The sequence below is a fragment of the Melanotaenia boesemani genome, chromosome 6, assembly GCF_017639745.1.
Source record: "Melanotaenia boesemani isolate fMelBoe1 chromosome 6, fMelBoe1.pri, whole genome shotgun sequence".
In the NCBI taxonomy this organism is placed as follows: domain Eukaryota; kingdom Metazoa; phylum Chordata; class Actinopteri; order Atheriniformes; family Melanotaeniidae; genus Melanotaenia; species Melanotaenia boesemani.
In genome coordinates this window covers 32,936,684-32,956,993 of record NC_055687.1, presented here as the reverse complement: position 1 = coordinate 32,956,993, position 20,310 = coordinate 32,936,684, and the positions used below count along the sequence as shown (strand labels likewise).

Below are 20,310 nucleotides of genomic sequence, written 5' to 3'. Positions count from 1 at the left end.
GTGAAAGAAACAACGACTAGTGGCAAATAGGATAACCTCCCATCCTGGAACCACTAAAAATCTAAACTAAACTTATATGCACACACCAAAGTGTCAAGCAGGTGTGATGGTTTTGTCTTTAGTGTTGAGATTACATCTCTGCGCTTCGAACAAACTCTCCTCTCTCATCTGCAATCAGTGTGAAAAACTCCAAACCTTTGTTCACTGTTTCATACCAGCAAAATTCCTGCATTCAAAACACATACAACACACACCATACCATCATCATTTTCCCTCCCTTTATTCCCATAAAGTTAGCTGGTATCTACTGAAAACCACCAAAAACAAGTTATAAAGATCACAGACAGTTGATGGCTTAGAAGGGGAGCAAGGGAAATGACAATAGCTTCACGAGAAGCCAAATAACCCGAATAACCAATGTGCTCTTCTGCAGTCCTCTGGCTTCTGAGCTTTGTAATAAAAAAAAAAACATTTTCAACTGAAACACTGAGTCAAATAGTTATATGCACCATCAGCGTGCCAGAAGACCTCTCGGAGTACGGTTTTGTTCTGGGACTGACAGTCTTTTCTCCCAATCCCACAGCTATTCTCCTGTTAAAGACAGCATTTTTTGTCTTTTTTCAGGACACAATTGGATATTTATCTTTGTATTCCTTAGTTGATCAAGACTCAGACTTAATGTTCCAGTCCAAACAAACATCACTGCAACCCTGATTACTCACATGCCGGAGGATTACTGTAAGGCTTTGTTATGAGACAACGAGTACTACAGCTCTGTGAATCTCCCAAGTTAAACATTAAGTATTAAACAACTGCAGTGGTCTGCTAATCATCAAATGCTGATACTTCACTGACCCTTGCGATACAAGCGTAATCCCTGCCTTACGGAGAGAATGAGCATGGGATCTTTTTCTTTTAATGGATCTCACATTAGATTCTGGATTTTTACTCACTTCACACAAAAGAAAACTTAAACCTTCTTGCCAAGCTGGAAAAAAGAAACACACACACAAAACAACAGTACTTTGACAGCTGACCACCAACACGGCAAGAACAAAACTCATCTCCACAACAACACTACATTACCACCTATTACCACACATCCATAACACACATTAGCATTAAAGTTGTGTGTTCATTTCTCACACTGAAGAACAACAGGCTATGAGAGTGCTCTCCTTTTAAGAGTCATTGATGTGATCACTGTTACGGCTCCAAGCCAAAATTAACATAAATGTGTCTGGTTGCTCCTGTGTGAACTAAACCAGAATCTCAGGTTCCCTTGACCACCTGCACAACTCAGCTACTGATGGATCAGTAGTGGCAGAACCCTCTCGAGACCACACCTGAAAAACGCTAGGCAGTAACACGTTATTACGTTATTACTTTGTGTGTGTGTGTGGGGGGGGGGTAAAGCTAGTGAATTGTTTACCACAGGTTTAGAGCTTCTTGAATTACTGCCAAAGTCTTGGGAATGTCAGCACATTTGTGTGTGTACATAAAGTGTGCGCATGCGTCCGTGCCTTCACATTTGTCAGGCTGCTGTTGCGAGGAGATGGATGAGGTAACTGTAGCTTACATCATGTATGAAATGTCACACAGGTTTTCCTGGAACCAACTTCTCATAATTGTACCTGACAGAGTTGTGCACCCGCAATCCCAACGCTGAGCCACCGGAGCGGAAACTCACTGAATCCCTTTTGAGAATTCCCAGAACCGCATTGCTAAAACACCAAGCATGCTTTTTTTTCACCTGTGATATTCTATACATATGACGGCATGCAGAAACGGATACACGAGGCACATATATGGTACAGTGAAATACATTTGCATGGTTGAATGTGCGTCATGTTCCCTTCGACTTGGAGTTATGGCCTGGGAAGAAAGCTGAGATGAGTATGATAACTAATTCAAAGAAATGTTGGAAGGGAGATGGAAAACTCCTTGGATGTTGAGTTGCTTGGCACATGCATTTGGATACCTGTGTGTACGTCAAATTAATTGTATATGCGTATTCAAGAGGAGGACTGCTTCGATAGTATGAAAGATAAAAGTAAACATATGTGTGTACACAGGTGTGCATTTGCATGCAAGTGCAAGATTTGGTATGAGCAGTGTCAGCTTCCTGGGCCTGATTGTGTGTGTACCTTATCTAAAAAACAATATGTATGCCTGAATAGCTTACATTCCCTCAGCTGGATGGGTCCAATCTGTGTTTTCTTCAAGTGCTCAACAAAGCAGGTCTGACAGCTGGACTTTGGGTGAAATATCAATCAAGAATCTGTCAAAAATTTTTGGGTTTTATTTTGGGGCTGGTTCAAAGGCCTTGGAAATGATGTTGAGGAATTTTTAAGTAGTTAAATATACCAAAGTGTTTACAAATATTTTTACATCCAGAAGTGTTGGCAGCATGCATGAATCTTATTTCCATTTCCATTCCTGACACCCTGCTCTGTTTAGGAAAAACTACAAACTACTACTCTGCATGGATTTGCTTCTCTGGGTCTGTTTGAACGATCAGTATTTCTCAGAAGGTTAACTAAAGGCAGACACTCCAAAGCAAATACACAACAGAAAGAAATTATTTCAATTTTCATGTCCGACCAAATTGTGATCGTTGCTAAATTTTAGATACGTCTCTGCAACTGAAGACTCCCTCAGCTCACGCTGAGACTGTGGCTGCTGACATCCACAACCTTGTGTGCTGTTACTTTTATTAACAATATCAACACCATTATTAGGTCTTCTGTTATTTCACTGATGCCTATATGTCTAAAAATTCCACCACTAGCTACCTCTTATCAGCCAGCAGACAAATTGAATTGACATCGGCTTGAGCAAATGTTTATTCAGGATATGTAATGAAAATTGTTCTGAAAATGACTCCTGCTATGCTGTCTCAGGTGGGCTAATATACGTTAACATTAATCAGTGTGGAAAATCAGGAATAAGCCCTTGCTGAGATCTGAAAGCTTACTTTTTTTTGTTGTTTTTCCTCTGCAGAGCCAAACGTTAAAAGGATTGGAGTTTTTTGTGGATGAGGTGTAGAAACTCCAGATCAAATTAACCACATGGACAGTTTTTTATTTTTTCAGTGCATTAGCTGTGACTAATGCAGGTCCGTTTGAGCACTGTCCCAATAAGATAATAGTTATCTTGGCTTATAATACCATCTTGCTCTTTCTGGTTCAGTGTGTTGCTCTAAAGTGAAATATCCCACAAACTCCCTTCAGATTCAAACTCCCTACACTTTTATACAAACAGGATAAAAAGCATTAATCAGAAAAAATAAATAAAGGGTACATCGTGAAGGGAGAGCTGATGATGGAACTGTTTTTCTAATAATAACAACAATGACAAAACACAGCAGCTGCAGAAGTGTTTACGGCTGAAGGTTTGCTGGATCATCTCAGGCCACAGAGCTTTTATGATTTCAGTCGCAGGCCAGCAGGGTCTTGATGGCAGCAGGGCCCTGCTGAGACATGAAAGGCTATCCCACATTGCCACGCACGAAAGCAACAGCAGGGGAGCAGATGGCGTGATGCTCATCTGAAAGAGTAAGAGCAACTTGGAAACTTCCTCAAACGACGACTGGATGATCACATTAACACATTTGCACACAGAAAAGCTAGTGTGGGTAAAAAGACATGTGAATGAGAACAGAACATGTTGCGTACGTTTTATAATACTATGAATGTGAACTCAGGGTTTTGCTTGGTTTTTGCACAAACTATCTCCTTCTTCTGCTCCCCTGCGCAGAGTTCAGGCTGAATCAGAGCCCCTGTGTTTACTAAATGTTTCACAGGCTTCAGAACCCCAAAGAGAAGCAAAAGGAGGGGAAGAAAAAAAAGAAGGATGGTAAAAAGCAAGGAGAACACCTGCTTATGATTCAGAGGACTGGACCACACAGTGGTGAGAAGGTGAGAATGAGTCACCGTCCTCTCCCCTTCTATCCCTTCATCACTCTGCAGGTGGGAAACTGTGGATGCTCCATCGGGGATTTGTTGCTTTTCAGCTGCACCCCAAACCCCAACACACTGAACCCCCCCTCTTACTGTATGTAAAAACAGCATGGGCAGAAATGTGACTTTAAGTAATGGAAGGAGGTTTGAATTCCCCCTTTGAGATACTGGAACCAGTTGGGAAACCACAACTATTTAAATGCAGGAAATCTTGATTTTATAAAATGTTAATATGATCTGCTCTTGGGACAAGGGAGCAGCAAGGCCCCCCCCACCCCTCCCTGTTCATCTATAAAGCAGGGTTGAGAGAAGAACCAAAAAAAAAAGAGGATGGGGGGATGACTAAAGAAAATGACAAGTGAGGAAAAGTTATGGAACAACGAGAAGAAAAAATGAGGAAAGCATCAACTCTCTTTTTGTTTGGATGCAATTTCTTTCTGTCCACCTGTTGCTAAATAGTAAAATATTACTGCCAAAGATGATGGAGAGACATGATCAGATAGCTTAATGCCAACTATCACTTTCTCTATAACACTTATTCCTTTTCTTCCTTTATGCCTCTCACTTTCCATTTCTCAAAATCCATCAGCCTCCATCTCTGCATGGCCACATGGTAATTTTAGAGCCCTGAGAAATTAGGACTGCTTCCCTTCTCTGTCCATCTCTCTCTCTCTCTCTCTCTCTCTCTCTCTCTCTCTCTCTCTCTCTCTCTCTCTGCACAGTCGTGATGTAAAATAAATTAAACTGTGCCACTACAATGTTGTGGAACTTTATTGATACATTTCTGTTTTTTCTAATTGTGGGAAGAATAAAAAAAGGAAAACAAATGAATAAAATAAGATCTTTGTGGTATCATAAATAAGGACATAACAGAGGCCCAAGTAAATAAAATCTGGGATTTCAGGAACCCAGATAAGACCCAGATAAAATAACCTTCATCAGCCTTAAACATAAACATGACAGATTCAGTCTAAGTCTGAATACAAAGACAAAATAATGAGTTAGGACTAAGAGATGCAGTATCTTATAACTTTTAGAATTTTAACAGTTTTACCCCACACAGAAGTTCTTATTACATTAAATTGTTTTAAGTTGTGTTAAAAATATCTTCAGTGAAGGATAAAAGCAGTTTATTTAATCCAGTTGTCATGTTATATTAATACATGAAAGTAAAAAAAAAAATCTCATTTTAACACATGCCCACAGCTCTACTGTTCAAGTGCTCTATAAAAAACTTTCATATTAAAAGCAAAGGAAGGACATGTCCCAAATAATCAGGAGTAGAAACTAAGTGGTAGATTGTTTTTATTGCTTTTTCTTTCTAGACTCTACAGATACTGCATGTAATCCCTACATAAAGTGTTATCAGTCACATGGCAGCAACTCATTGCATTTAGTCCTGTAGAACTGAGCTCAGAATGAGGAAGAGGAGGAGTTAATTGACTATTTCAGAAACTGCTGATCTACTGGGATTTTCACACACAAACAGAGAAAGGTCTGAAGAAGAGAAAATATCCAGTGAGTACAAGTCTGGACCAAAATGTCTTGCTGATGTCAGAGGTCAGAGGAGAATGGACAGACTGGTTGGAGATGATAGAAAGGCAACAGGAAGTCCAATAGTCACTGGTTCCAACCAAAGTCTGCAGAACAGCATCTCTGAACACACAACACGTCCAGCCTTGAAGCAGATGGGCTACAGCAGCAGAAGACCACACCAGGTGCCTCCTGTCAGCTAAGAACAGGAAACTGAGGCTACAATTCACACACACTCACCAACACTGGACAATAGAAGATGGAAATTGTCTCCAACTGGTGTCTTGATGACAATAAGTGAGGGTAACTCTCAAAGCTTGAACTAAATACATATTCTCACCTCATCCTCTTCCTGACATGTACAGATTGTGAAAACATATGAAGTGTGTGAAAGGTACATGTTTTCTATGTGTGAAATGTCCACACACTATATCTCCAGTCAGAAAAGACATTCAGTTCGATTCATCTGCTGGTGAAAAATTGCCTCTCTCTTTGTTGAACTAGAGAAAATACATTTGCACACACATCCTGTTGCACAGAGGCATCTGTAAGTGTCACACAAGACATCATATCTTTGCACCTCCTGACCCTCTCTGACTCAATCATTCTCTCTTCCACTCCTCCTTCTGTTACTCTCGTCACATTAACCCAACTCTCCCAAGTGTCTATCAAAACATCTTCTTCTACCCCTCCCTCCTCTAAACACATAAGCTCCCTCCATTCCTTACTGTAACTCAATATGCAGCCAATCAGCTTTAGGCTTTTTTTTTTTTTTTTTGCTCATTGCAGACTTTACAGCTGTGGGGCCTCGCTTGAAAGTCAGACATCTGCAGCACCCTCTAAAGTCTTGCCTCTCCTGGGCCAGCACACATAAACAGAGAGAACATCTGCACTGTAGGTGGAAAGATTGTGGGAGTCCAGGGGAGAATCTGAGAGATAACTGGAGATGAGAAAAGCTCAGCAGCTGAAGGAAAGAAACAGGAGGCAAAGGATGATGGGAGGTAACCTAACCCCAAAGCACAAAAAATGTACTTAAAAATGCCTTATGAATCTGAAAATTTGATAAAATTAGGAAAAACATTATGGCAAATGTTAGTTTTGAGACAAAAAACAATAGTTTGTAAGCATGATCCATGCTTTAAAAATACTCTGCAGAGCTTATTTATATTTGTGGTTTACAGCGTCTCTTCATACACACAAATGAAATTAAAACCAGAACAAGGGGAGCTGTTATGCTAAAAAAAAACAAAAGATTAAATTCCTAAATACAAGTTAAAGGAAAAAAAAACTAAAAAGTATGTGACTGTTGCTAAGCGAGTTACTTAAAAATAGCACACTTTTGCTCCAGGAAAAGAAAAAAACAAAACAAAAAGGAAAGATTGAGGAGGAGGGTGCAACACAACACATCTTGGGACCCATCTTTCCTTTAAAGTGATTATCTGGACCAAAAGGCAGTGGATAGGAAGACAGCAGATGAGTGATAGGTAGAAAAGTAGGATGTCCTGTCCCCCACAGAGGCCCTGCAGGCTCGGTAGCTGTAACAGCCTGCCAAAATATAACCTCATCTGTGGTTGAAGGCACCTGGCTATTCACACTAGAACACGCGAGATGACTTCCACAGCTGTCCAAGCATGTATTACATGTTTGGAGGGACAGCAGGGGTCTCTGTCATTCAGTAACATGACTCATGTCGAGGGAATCACGATGGCACACAGCCCAGTTCTAAAACGGTTTACATCTCTTTTGGTGCAGGTGATGTTAAGCAGGGAAAGATTCTCTTCTCATCTTACATTTCTTATAACCCCTACCCAACAGCAGATGGCTATACATCCCAATACAACTGATGCAACAAACCGATACTTGCTTAATAAATCACTGAACCTTGCTTTCTTAGAGAAGAGACAAGATGACAGTTTGGTTTGTTGATAAGTGTGTTCGTATCTACCTGTAGGACATCTCCCAGGTCGGCAGTGCTGATCTCAGGGTCTTCTGTAGTGTTGAAAGGGACAGGTGTTATCCTGACAAAGGTGAGGACTCGGGGTTCAGGGTATCTCCACAGCATAACTCCTGGGCTGTCCTCTGTTTCATTGTAAAATACCACCTCATGGGGTCCTGGCAGTCTCTGTGAACCTGAGAGGAAATAGCTATAATGTTAAAATCACACCTGCTTTTAAACAAAATACTGTAGTAATATGAAACACACAGAGTTAAAGTGCAAAACCCAAAAACAAAAGGAGGGAAAATATTGTAAACTTAGCACAAAAAATAAGGAAATGTTTGTTGGATTATTTCTTTGTTGTAACTATGCGTCTTTTTAATAAATCAAATGCTGTTGTAAAACCTGTTTATTGCCACTTTAAACTGAGCTAATTTGTAAGGAAACTGCATCTGTGAGATGAGCTCCAGAGGTGAGTAGGTGGGTTGTGCCATGAAAAACCTGCCAAATCTTTTCTATGCTACTGACTTCCATGACTGCCCTTCACCAATATGTACATTTGTACTGGTGTCAGCGATGTGTACTGGAACTTAGACCTGTGAAGGAACTTCATGTTCAGAAAGAGCCCAGGATCTGCTTACGGCAGGTGGATCATAGGGTCAAAGTGTGGAGAAGAAGTGGAGAACACCATGCTGATTGTAGCACCGATAGGGCAACATCTTGTCATATCAGGAGGAAATCTCAATGCAGAGAGATTGAAATAAATTTCTATAAAAAAATGGCAATCCCATATCTCCTCAGTCTGAGACCAAGCTCCATCCTCCAAGATAACTGCCCCAACAGAGGGGGTTTACCAGAGAAGATGAAAGACCTGCCTGCAATCCTGACCTCAATCCCACTGAACGCCTGCGCCAGAGTTACCAACACAACCACATTGGCTGTGTATGGTTCTTCCACATGCTACCGAGGCCCATGTTTGGTAAATGAAAAAATTCTTCATTGATATTATGTCTTGTTCAGACTTCAATCATCCAATCCAATAAACGACACCAGACAAGAGTCATAGCAGAATAAGCGGTTTGCATTAGCAGAGAAGGTTTGACAAGTATTTTTTTGGCCGCATCCCACAGACTCAACTCTGCTGCTCATCCCACAAATGCATTTTCCTTACAAATGTGGCTCCATTTAAAGAAAAACAAACAGGTTTTCCACCAGTGTAAGACTGGTAGTCAAGACGCATTGTAACAACAAAGAAAAAATCAACCAAACACTAATTTACTTACTTTCTGAGTTACATTAAGGGGGTAGTAGGATGAGAAAAAAGGAAGAAAAGCTAAAAATAAATAAAACAAAAATTTAAACTCTACAAGCATCCCTTGATATTTGAAGTAAGGGATGTGCGTACTGAAATTTGTAACATTCGCCTTTCCCATCATAAAAAAAAACAACGTTACTGGTGTCTATCTTTAGTACAGCCAAAGGGTGCTTTGACTTCTGAAAACTCCAAAACACTAGGAAAGAAAAAAAGAAGAGACTCTGGAAACCCGGTTCCTGCATGGTCTGGATGTTTATTCATGTCAGAAACTGTGCATAAACAAAGTGGCTGAGTAAACATTTTTGCTATTGAGTAAACATCCATTGATTGAACTGTGCCAAGCACCTGCAACAGCTGGAAAACACAGGATCTAAACTTCTGAGTGGTGTTTGACTTGCACTGTAGCTGCTGTTTGGGATTCAAGTTTATTTGGGAAAAACAAGGTAAAAAGTGGAGTGAAGAACTGCTGCTTTGTCTGCCCCCTGAGGGTGCAAACACACAATCTGTCTGTGGCTAATTTTCCCCTTTATAACAAGTACTGAATACTTGAAGGGGAACATTATATTCTTCTTTTGCAAAAAAAGGTGGATGAAAGAAAAAAAAGGAAAAAAACACTTTCATGAGGTTTTGCTGACATTTGTGTTTGCTTTAACTCAGTAAGTGAGACAGAGACTCCTTCCTATCTTTCTCTCCAAGTATCTTTCATTTACGTTTCTGTCCATCTATCCTATTTATTCCTGTGTCGGGCCCTGGAGGGACATGGCGGTGGCGGAGGGGGGTGTGTTTTGTAGGGTTGTGGGGGAGACGTGCTGGTCTCCAGGGCCAGGTTTTCTTTGGCTGTTGACAACATGTTGCAGACAGACTGTCCTCTTGGTTCTAGTTCACTACTGTACGTTCTCCAGCTACAGCCAGAATATTAAATGCATCAAAGAGCAGTGAAACAGTGCAACAAACAAAGGCTCAACCACAGCTGACAGAGTGGATGGCTGGTCTGCCGCCAGAGAGAAGTTTGATCCTCTTCTGTGTATGTTGCCATGAGTGTCTGACTGTGTGCACACGAAAGACAGCACACACAAAGCACAAAGAAAGGGAATAAACACCATGTTACTCAGAGTGGAAACAGGCAGGCACGTCCGATGAAACTTCTTTTCCCATAGGGCTTTGATCTGACTTTGATTTAAGCCAATGTGTATCTTAAGGTTTTTTTTTAGGTTGATCCAACTCATATTAATGCATTAATAAACAGGCAATTTTGTTCTGAGAGAGGAAGTTCTACAGAGCCATCATTTCACTTTAAACAGGATTTTGATTACTGTGAGCAACATTTCATCCTGATAAAGAGTCACTAGGAGCTGGCTTAATTAATATGCACCGTGTAAAAATTCACCTGAGTCCTGGATGTACTGAAAACTTCCAGTACGAAGGTCATCTGAGCTGTGCTCTGTCCGAGAAGAGGGAGACACAGGAGAGGGAGGAGGCTGGGTGTGGCAGGCCCTGCTTTTACAACAGGTATCAGCCAAATCCACTTTTTGAAGACTAAGGTAGGCACGAAGGTGCTCCTCCACCAGCATTAGGCAGTTTAAATGTTCCTGGCCCCAAAAGACCTGTTTTGACAGAACAAGACAGGATATGAATAACTTTGAAAATAATAGCAAGTAAGCAAAAGTATGTAGGGCTTAGAGGCATAAAAGAAAAAAAATATACATAGTTATTTAGAAAAAGAGAGTTCTAATAATAAACATGCATGAGACACAACTACACACTGACACCAGACTTCAGGCTGTTGCATAAGTACCTGCATCAACAATGATCGTACTTTGTTTTCCAAAACAGGAAGAGAAGCGGTCAGGGTTACCCTCGTCATCACCCGTTCACAAACATTACCCAACACAACCTTACATTCTCCTCACTTACCCATGGCATTCCCCTTTCTGTGCTCCATCAAAGTGAGTCTGCCTGGGGTTTGGACTGAGCTCTAGGAATCTCTGAGTCAAAAGCTCTTCACACATGGAGCTGCCTGCCTGCTTTCCCGCCGCTCACTAGCTTGCAAGAGTGGGTTATGACTAAACTCTAAAAACAGGAAAATATGGGGAATTTTTTTCTTTTCCCCTAAGTTTTTGTAAAGTGAGCCCCAGAAGAAGGAATCAGAATGAATTCTGGTGGTTTGGGTATAGCACTTGATTAAAACACCATACATGCCAATATTTGCAGAGGGAAATGTATGATCACAAATTAAGTGTTGAGTTGCAAGAGATGTTTCTGTTAATGGGCACGCAATAAAAGCATTAAGGAAACCACTGAACATGAGAGAGGGGGTTCCCCTTAGGAAGTAATGTGGAATAATACATTAGAAATAATGTGTTTGGTTAGTCACATTGAAAAGGGATTTTTCAACAGGGATATTATGTAACTATTCAAAGGAAAAAAGACACACATAAGATAACCCCCCATAAAGGGTTTTGTAATATTCCACCACCAAAAAAGCAGATGTGTCTCAGATTTAAAATGAAATAACTTTTGTCATCACTTTGTTTCAAAGAGGACAGAAGCCATGACAGAAAGAGGAACAGCAGAACTAGGAGGAGTACTTAAAGCCTGATAAGATGGTGTTTGCTTATGAATAAGTTTCTGGGAACCAAGGACAGTAGGTAATGGCATTACTTGGTGATTAAGACAGTTCTTTAGCTGGAAGAACCCCACTGATATATTAAGTAAACGTCCTCGAGCAGAGCTCTCAATCACTCTCACTTCCAACCAGGTGCAGAGACGCTGATCTAACCTTAACCTCTACGAAACTGTAGTTGTGCTGGGTAATAAATCTTATGATTGAGGGAACTGAACTGATGTCATAAGTACACAAACCTGCAGCAGACCTCCCTTCAGGTCGAGCAGCAGTTTAGGGGGGCCGGGCTCAGGTCCAGGGCTGCTGCTGTGCCGACACCACCGAGCTTCCAGGGAGCTGTTGCAGGAGAACGGCCCCAGCAGCACATGGCTTCGGTCCTTCAGTCCTGTTTTCACCAGTACATCTTTCAACTTCAGCAGCACAAAGGCAGCCTGAACTGCATCTATGAACACATATGGAGTAGCAATAAACTGGATGTACTGCACAGGGTAAAACTACATAAGTTAAAGGAGTACATTTAAGACATAAGATCTATCAGTCATACTCCTGGGTCAAGTCTGTAGATAAAGTACAAATGGCAACTGCCACACTGTTTATTTTTGGGGACAAAAGAGAACAAAAAGAAGGGAAAAAGTCTAACATCAGTACTGGTTTCATAGTGAAATTTTATACATCGGATTATGTATAAATTAAGGCTGTCAAAAATAATGCGCTAACAGCAGTAACTAAATATTTTTAATGCATTTAACGCATGTGTGGCATGACAAGCCCAATACATCAGTCATTTCTCCGTTATGATGGACATGGAACAACACATGGGCGTCACCCCCGTGGAGAATGATGGTGTTTTAACACCCACACTTGTCGCGCTGAGAGGGTTCCACACTCGCACTTTTTTTAAAAAGTTTTCCCAAACGTGGCTGGTCTAGTGGCTCTCTGGGCATCTTTGCATCTGTGCAGCAGCTTCCTCCTTTCCTCCTCCTCACCTGTTGTTCCATGAACCATAATGTCTGTGATCAGCTGATCAGCTTTTTCGTCGCTAGTACGTCTCTCTAGTTGCGTTTTTTTTTTTTATGGTTAAGCTGAGAAGGTGGAAACTAGCAGTTCATTGTTCACACTGGCACATAATTCACCCCGAAGTATTGTTTTGTTGCCAGGACCCTTCTCTAACACAGTAGCTGACTGGTGGTAGAAAGGATTTATACTTCAGCTTTGCAGGGGCAGGTCTAGAAAGGTTTTGATGGGTGGCCAGGCAGGGGTACTGACCAGAACAAGGGGACACAAATTAGACCCTTTTTTTAGGTCTAGTTTTTTATGAAATATTGAACTGGTTATTACAACTAAGGTGATCATAAAAAAGTGTAAAAAAAAAAATTGTAAAACAAGCAGCCAGTGACATACATTGTTTTTTATCAGCAGGTGTTTACTTTGAGTGATGTTGCTGTAGGACTTTTATCACTGCTGCACAAACACTTACACGTCAGTGATAAAAGGAAAAACCTGTTTTTATCCATATTATCAGTTTTATCAGTTTCTCCATCAGTGTTGGCTGTTTAACTTCAGTCAGACAGATATTATCACCATGGAGATGGTTGGTGAGATGATGCTGGATGAATTATGCATTATGATATGCAGAACAACATTTAGAGGTACATTACATGCTGCATTTACTGACCCTTAGACATCTGAAGTTTACTCAAGTGAAGGTTAGTTATCATTGGCTCGTGTTGTTGATGCAATACAGTAAAAACAGGCTTATTTCAGGCATAGTCGTGAATGGTGATTAATCGTGATTAAATAATTTGTAAACTGTGATCAATCTGATTAAAACTTGTAATCATTTGACAGCCCTTGTATAAATACTAAACTGAACCTGTCTGACAGCTGAATTCAAATTGATTTGGTCCAGTAAAAGACTAAACAGACACAATGATAATGACAAACCACAAAGAGATCAAGCAAGTAGATAAAAACACCCATTCAATCCCAAAGAAACAAAATGCCCTGAATCTTTACAACAGATGAAATCAATGTTATTTGGATCATAATCTAGATTGTTGTTGAGGGGATATGCTGACCTTTTGGTCCCATAACTCAGTAGACTGAAACCACTTCTAATGGTAATGGCCATGGGATTGCTGATTTGGTCAGTTAAATTACAGCAGCAGGAGCAGCCCATTTGGAAACCTCAGCCACGGATGACTAATAATGTCCTGAGAAGTGGTTCTTAAAACATGTTCTTTAACTCTAGAAATTCACACTGCAGCTGGTCAGGGAGAGTCAAAACCAGAGGGAACAGCACATTCAATTGTAAGTATGATGAGACACTGGAATTAGTGTCTATTATGGGACTTTACACCCTATATAAAATAAATTAATGCAGATATCATAACCTCTAGATGACTCCAGGTCAGTGAATAACACTCTCCCGGAAGCAGTCAGACTTCAGGAAAATCAATACACAGGGTTTACCAAAAGTGCAAACCATTAATTAGTATCAGGAACAAAAAAGTCAAAGTACACTTTGACAAAAACATAAAAAAAAAAAAAATCGCAGTAGTTCTGTTACGGACAGTAAAAGCATCACCAAACCAATTACTACTGTGCCTGCAGAAAGAAACGAGTACTACAGTAAATATTGGGTTCTTATAGTGATATAATAGTATCCAGATATTTCTACTTTAAACTGTGTCTAAAGTCTTTGAGAAAAGACAGACTACTCTAGGCTTGGGGTTCACTTAGGGTAAAACCAGGATGAATAGGGGTTACGAATATGGGGGAACTGGGGAAGGAAGGGAGTGATGAATGAGAAGATGAATGGATATTGACATCGATGGTGGGAAAATATGAAAGACAAGACCAAAAGGTGTGAGTGAAAAAGTGAGCTATGATGAAATGACATGCCAGAGTTCTCAAACCTTTCCAGACTTGGTAAATTGATTCAGGAACATCTTATTCAACATTAGAATGTACTAACACAACGGGAGTGATCCGGTGGAAGAGGGCTTTGCTTATATAAAACTTTCTGTGGGAATTATTAAACCAGGGTGACTCATATCTCTCAGGAAAGACAGTGTTGATACAAGTTGGCAGTTTACCTGCTAATATCTGTGCAGACAGAGTTGTCAGAGAATACTTACTGGGCTTTGGACATAAAGCTTATTTTCATGGTTAGGATTTATTAGACAGCCCAGGGGAACTCCCAAACTGGCTCATTAAATTGAAAAACTTTCACAAACACACACACACACAAACACATTTATGTGAAGAATCACTCACATACTGAATAGTACATACTGAAAAGGACAGCCAAATGGCTCCATACGGTATTTAAAGAGGTAAAAGCAGACAAACAACTGTCTCACCCAGGCGAACAAGTGGAAACACACACTCCCACATGCACATTCTCACACACACAATGAGTAACAAAGCATTTTCTCCTGTCTCACTATGCGTCATTTACAGCTCAGCTGACCGCAGCATCCTGGTGTTAAAGCCAGCAGCAGCCCGCCAGCCCTCTCAACAATCAACCTAATTAGGAGCGCTTTTAATGAGGAGGGATCCCTTTCTTTCAAACTCCATCCTTCCTTCCAGGTTAAATATTAATCAGAGGCACATTTCTCCACATTCTCTCTCCACCTCCATTCAAAACTCCATTACCACTATGTAACTTGGTCTCCAGAGGTGTTGCAGCAAAAACTCTAAAGACATTACACTGCTGGACTGTAAGGAGGAGTAGAGGGATGGTAGGGGACCACAGGGGTGGAGTAGGGGTTTACCCTTCTGCCTTTTTGACAACAGATAAAAATGACAATCTGTAGATGGAGAATGGAAAAAACAAAGATGAAGGGTAAAAAAAAAAAAGAAAAGAAGAGATAGTAAGAGATTGTTGATAGCTGTAACTTTTGGACCATCATAAGCTCAAACACTCCTGAGGTCATGATTATTACTGGAAGTCAGACTGTTATCATCCAATCATCTCGTGATACCTGATAAGAAACACAAAAACACATCCATACATGTCCACAACTGCCAAAGAAAAAAGATGGAAATGAAGTTACCCCTATATATATATATATATATATATATATATATATATATATATATATATATATATATATATATAATTATAATTACTCCCCTGAGATTAATAAATGTTTATTTATTAATTTCACTTTATTTAATGTAATCAAATTTAATGTATTTTATTCCTAAATACCACATTATTCAATAGCACACAAAGTAGTATCTTTTTATCCATTTCTATTCTGCATGGTGGCTTGTTACAACCAAAATCTTTTTTAGATTTCTTTAACATCTACATAAATGTGCCAACATTAAATATATATCTATTCATCTGAAATAATCAGATAAAAACATATTCTATTTTCAATCTATATCAGGGATGGGCAACTCCAGTTTTTGAGGATTGAAGTCCTGCAGGTTTTAGTTGTCTCCCTGCTCCAACACACCTGATTCAAATTCAAAGGCTCTCAAATTCTGCCCAGGCATGTTGAACCATTAATCTGATTCAGGTGTCATGCAGCAGGAAACAAGGAAAACCAGCAGGACTGCAGCTCTCGAGGACCAACTTTGTCCCTCCCATGTCTATATTCATTTCCAAACTCTGAAAAAGCATCAACTACATGTTCATTCAGTATGATTTCAGTAAGAAACACACATCAGAATAGAACAAGCTTTTACCTGCCTACCTAACCCTGCCATTAAAACTTACCAGTAACCCAGTACACACATGCACTGCCACTGCAAGCTAACATTCAATGTAAAACACCAGAGGAACCAAGTGGGTGGTGGGAAAGAGGGTGGATGGAAATCTTCCTTAAGTGAAATACATCTCTGGTAAACACCCGCATAAGATTAGATAGGATCGGAGACTGATTTACCATGTTGGTTTCTCCCTGGCAGCTGTTATCTGACCACTGCCTGGCTGATTTATACCCTGCGATGTACTGGTATCAATTAGCAGAAACCTAAAGGAGTCATTACATAACTAACAGAGGCCCCTGAAGACCTTCTGGGATGGTAAGAGTAATAGAAGTAATATACTGTCAGTCACCACAGAAATACGCTATTCACTCACCACAAGACCACTATAGGACACTAGAGGAAACTGGGTTTGTAGCAGGGGACACTGTCGGCCAAAATGTCGCAGTGCAGGAAGCTGTGTGTCATCCAAGACATTACAAATACATAAACTGTTAAGTTCTGATGAGTTACATATGGGTTCAATAACAACTGCAATGCATAAGCAAAAATTTTAGATATGTGCTGTAAGAAGCAGTAGGTAACAGTAGTGTATTGTATGTACTGTATACCATTAAGTTACTCAACCAAAACCTGGTGATTCTGACAAAATATTAGATCCAAGTCTGAGCATTTTAGACAGCTTCATGTTCATTTAATAATGTAATTTAATGATGAACTGACTTTGCTGCAAATAAAACAAGCAGTATAAGCTGCAAATTATATGCTGCAAGTACAAAACAAAACAAAGGGTTAGTAAAAAAAAAATAAAATAAAAAAAATAAGTGAAAGTAATAGAAAGAATAGCTTTATGTTACGGATTAAAAAGTCAGGCAAAATATCATGCAGTAATGGAAGGACTAAAATACAAAGCTGCTAATGTGCTTCCAGGTAGTTTTACTTTCCATCAAGACTCTAAATTCTGAGTTCATGCCAATGATCACCCGCTGACGTTTAACATGACTGACTGCCTCATATAGATTGATCAAGTTATGCCTGATCAGTCCCCATGGGGAAAAACCTGACCACCTGGTGCTTATGGGCAGGCACTCCCCCAGGCCTGGCTCCAGGGTGAGGCATCAGTATTCCTAAACCGGGCAAAGTTGACTCCTTGAGTCGGTTTATCATAAAAAAATTTATGGAACATACTTTGTCTGGCAACTCAGCCTGGCCTTGAAGATCCTACCGGGGGCAAACTGCTCCTGGCAACATGAACCTGGGATTCCTGAAGCACTCACACACCATTCACACTGTAACACTCTTCAGTGTCCTATTAAAGTGAAGGTAACTGGCCTATGCTTTAATATCTGTGGATTAGTTTCTTTTATATGTTTTATGTGATTAGATGTGGATCTTTAGTTGATTGTATGTTGTCTAGACACAAACAATCTGATGAAGTCTCCTTTAGCTCTGCATCATCAAGGCCGCAGTTTCTCACTAAACTCCCATTAAGATTAACACGTTATTCTTTTGAATCATAAGGTACGTTTGAAGTTTGGCTCCACACTCGGTGCCAAAATTGGATGTTGCCATATATTGAACCTCTGTCATGCAGCTTAAACAGACTCATAGCTTTGTCATATTTCATGTCAACAAACAGTACATGTGACTGACCAGCTGATCTCCCTCCAGAACCTCACTTTTTTGTATTACTAATACAATGCAAGCTGTTTATTAGTTGGGTTAACTTTCCACAACACAGCAGAATATTTTTTTCATATTAATTTGCTTTGGCTTTGCTTTTCTCTGATCATTGAAACAGAGAGAAAAAGAAATAAATTAAAGAAAGTGGGCTTTTTTTCAGCAGAGTAAACACATTACTATGACTGTGATTCAAAGGCTGGTTTGGGAAAGGGACAGAAGAAAAAGCCACATAGGTCATAATAACAATATAAATTTTGAACAGCTTTTAGTTAGTTTGACAAAAAGAACTTTTCCTTTACCACTGTACTGAAGTAAACCAACATGAAGAAACAGGGGGTCCACAGAAGCAGAAACCAAGAAGAAAGATTTGCACGTGTGTGCATGTTTCTAAATAATGCGCAACAGAAATATTACCAGTCTGCTGGTGCGTGGGTGTGTGTGTGTGTTTATAGGAAGTCAGGAGTACTGTATGGGCACTATGACTGAGAGCTGAGAGATTAGGGAGTGTCCTGTTTCATGGACCCTAAGACATCTGTTCTTTCTCGTTTGCCCGCCTCCCTCCTCTCTTTCATTGAACTATAAATGCCCCCCTACCTTGGGGAGTGGTGAGCCATGGATGGAGAGAGGAATGCAGGGCTTACACTTGCTTTTCATTAACACAGGATCTGGTAACACACCTCACTGTCAACCTAATCCCCTCTCTCTCCATCTTGTCCCCTGGTTGAGAGGGGCTGCTATGACCAGGTACAGAGCCCCAGATGTTCCTCAGACGAGGGGGGAGGGGTGGATGACAGCTATGGATGTTTAGTGATGAGGGTAGGGTGGGATGGGGTGATTGTAATGACATATGTTGAAGAGAGTGCATGCACTGATCACTCAGTGTAGTGTCCTGTTTCCTCGTCTGTCTTATATTACTCCACATCTCCTTTCACTCTATCGCTCTGTGCCTTTTCTACTTTATTTCTGATTGATCTCTTTTCCACATATGACCAATTATCAGACTTTTCTCTCCTCTTATGTTTCTTTTACTGCATCTTTTTAACTTATTTCTCTCTCACTACTTATTAAACATACTTTGCAAGTTTTCCCATCACATCATTTGCATTTCCTTTCCTGTGTATCCTCACATATTGCCATCAGTCTGCCACCAAAGACCAGCAGAGAAAAATCAACAGTAGTGATACACACTGTAGCAGTAGGATTGCCTTCTCGTGTCTTACATCTCATGTATAGTCACTCCCAGGGGTGCAATTCCCCCTGACTTATTGCAGCAACTCAAAGGCTCAACCTTACCAAACGGCAATCCTGACCTTTATCTCTGGAAAATTCCAAGGTATCAATTTTCTAAGGTACGGAGCAGATCAGAGTGGTGAGAGATGAAGTTGGTGCAGTTAAGGCTAAAAGTCAGCAGATACGTCTACTGTCACCAGAGATCAGTCCGTGTAACTGGAGATAGTTTGTCTCCTTTCAGTGCCAACAAATCTGGAAACACTATGTGAAGAAGCCCTCAGGGAAAATAGCTGCGTGTGTGTTGTGACAAAGATCTATGTGGGTGCTTAAGTTATCAACAATAACAACAAAAAAAGGAATTGAGATAGTCAAACATGTTATTCAGAAGCACAGCTATTGATGTTTGCTTTAACAACCTGTTGAACCCTTTGCTGTACGAAGTTTTCCTGTAGGCCATTCGCACCTTTCAAACGTTACAGAACAGCGTCAACGCTTTCATTATCAGCAGGTTGTCAACAGGTTTTCAGAGTTGGGGAAAAAAACATCTGAGTATTTAATGAGGTCTAAAAAGAGAATTTAAAGCCTTGCACTCAAAACTGGAATGAGAAGACCAACACGGCTGTTAACGATAGCAAAATTTCTTCACTCAGGCCTTTGCTGTTTACATGAGCCTTGAAAAGTTACTCTGGTTATGATGTGAGTTTAAATGCATCAAGTTTAAACAGAATAAATAATTTTGGCATTGTAATCGTGTAATTGTGTCTGACTTTTAGAAAAAGCAGTAGAAGAAGAAACATAAGCTGCATTTATATGGATCACTTTTAATCTTATCAAATGTCCAGTCAAAATAAAAATGTGTCAGGTAATCATTGCAGTTTATCTGATCGGCTTCAATTGGAAAGAATTTTCAATCCAATTGAGAGGGGTGTTTTAAACTTTTTCACAATCAGATCAGCAGGAAAAAATAACCATGTCTACGCTCATTCTGATGGCTTCTATGGTGTTTTTTGCACACGCGTGAACCATGTGGGTGTCATGTGAAATAATGTCTTTCAGGGAAGACTTGAACCATGGAGGCAGCAAAACAAAACTGAACTGTGGTGGATATGTTTTTGTCAGAAACTAAAAGAAGTAAGGATTATTGAGCATCTTGATGGTCAAAAGGTTAAAAAATAATAATAAAAAAAAAGAACCTTTTTGTTCTGAATTAGTATGCGGTGGGCATGTCAAAAGTGCTATGATCATATTAATCATGTAATAACTAGTAATAATAGTTATAATAACTAGTAATTTTCGATCTAAA

General features: G+C 40.0%; 1 protein-coding gene across 1 annotated transcript in view; it reads right to left on the bottom strand.

The window, feature by feature from the left end:
- Positions 1 to 20,310, bottom strand: part of LOC121642112 (vacuolar protein sorting-associated protein 13B-like) — a 334,030-nt gene that overhangs the window by 55,815 nt on the left and 257,905 nt on the right. The window contains 3 exon segments of the mRNA XM_041988605.1: positions 7,441 to 7,625; positions 10,134 to 10,350; positions 11,609 to 11,811. Coding sequence (XP_041844539.1) covers positions 7,441 to 7,625; positions 10,134 to 10,350; positions 11,609 to 11,811 — 605 coding nt within the window.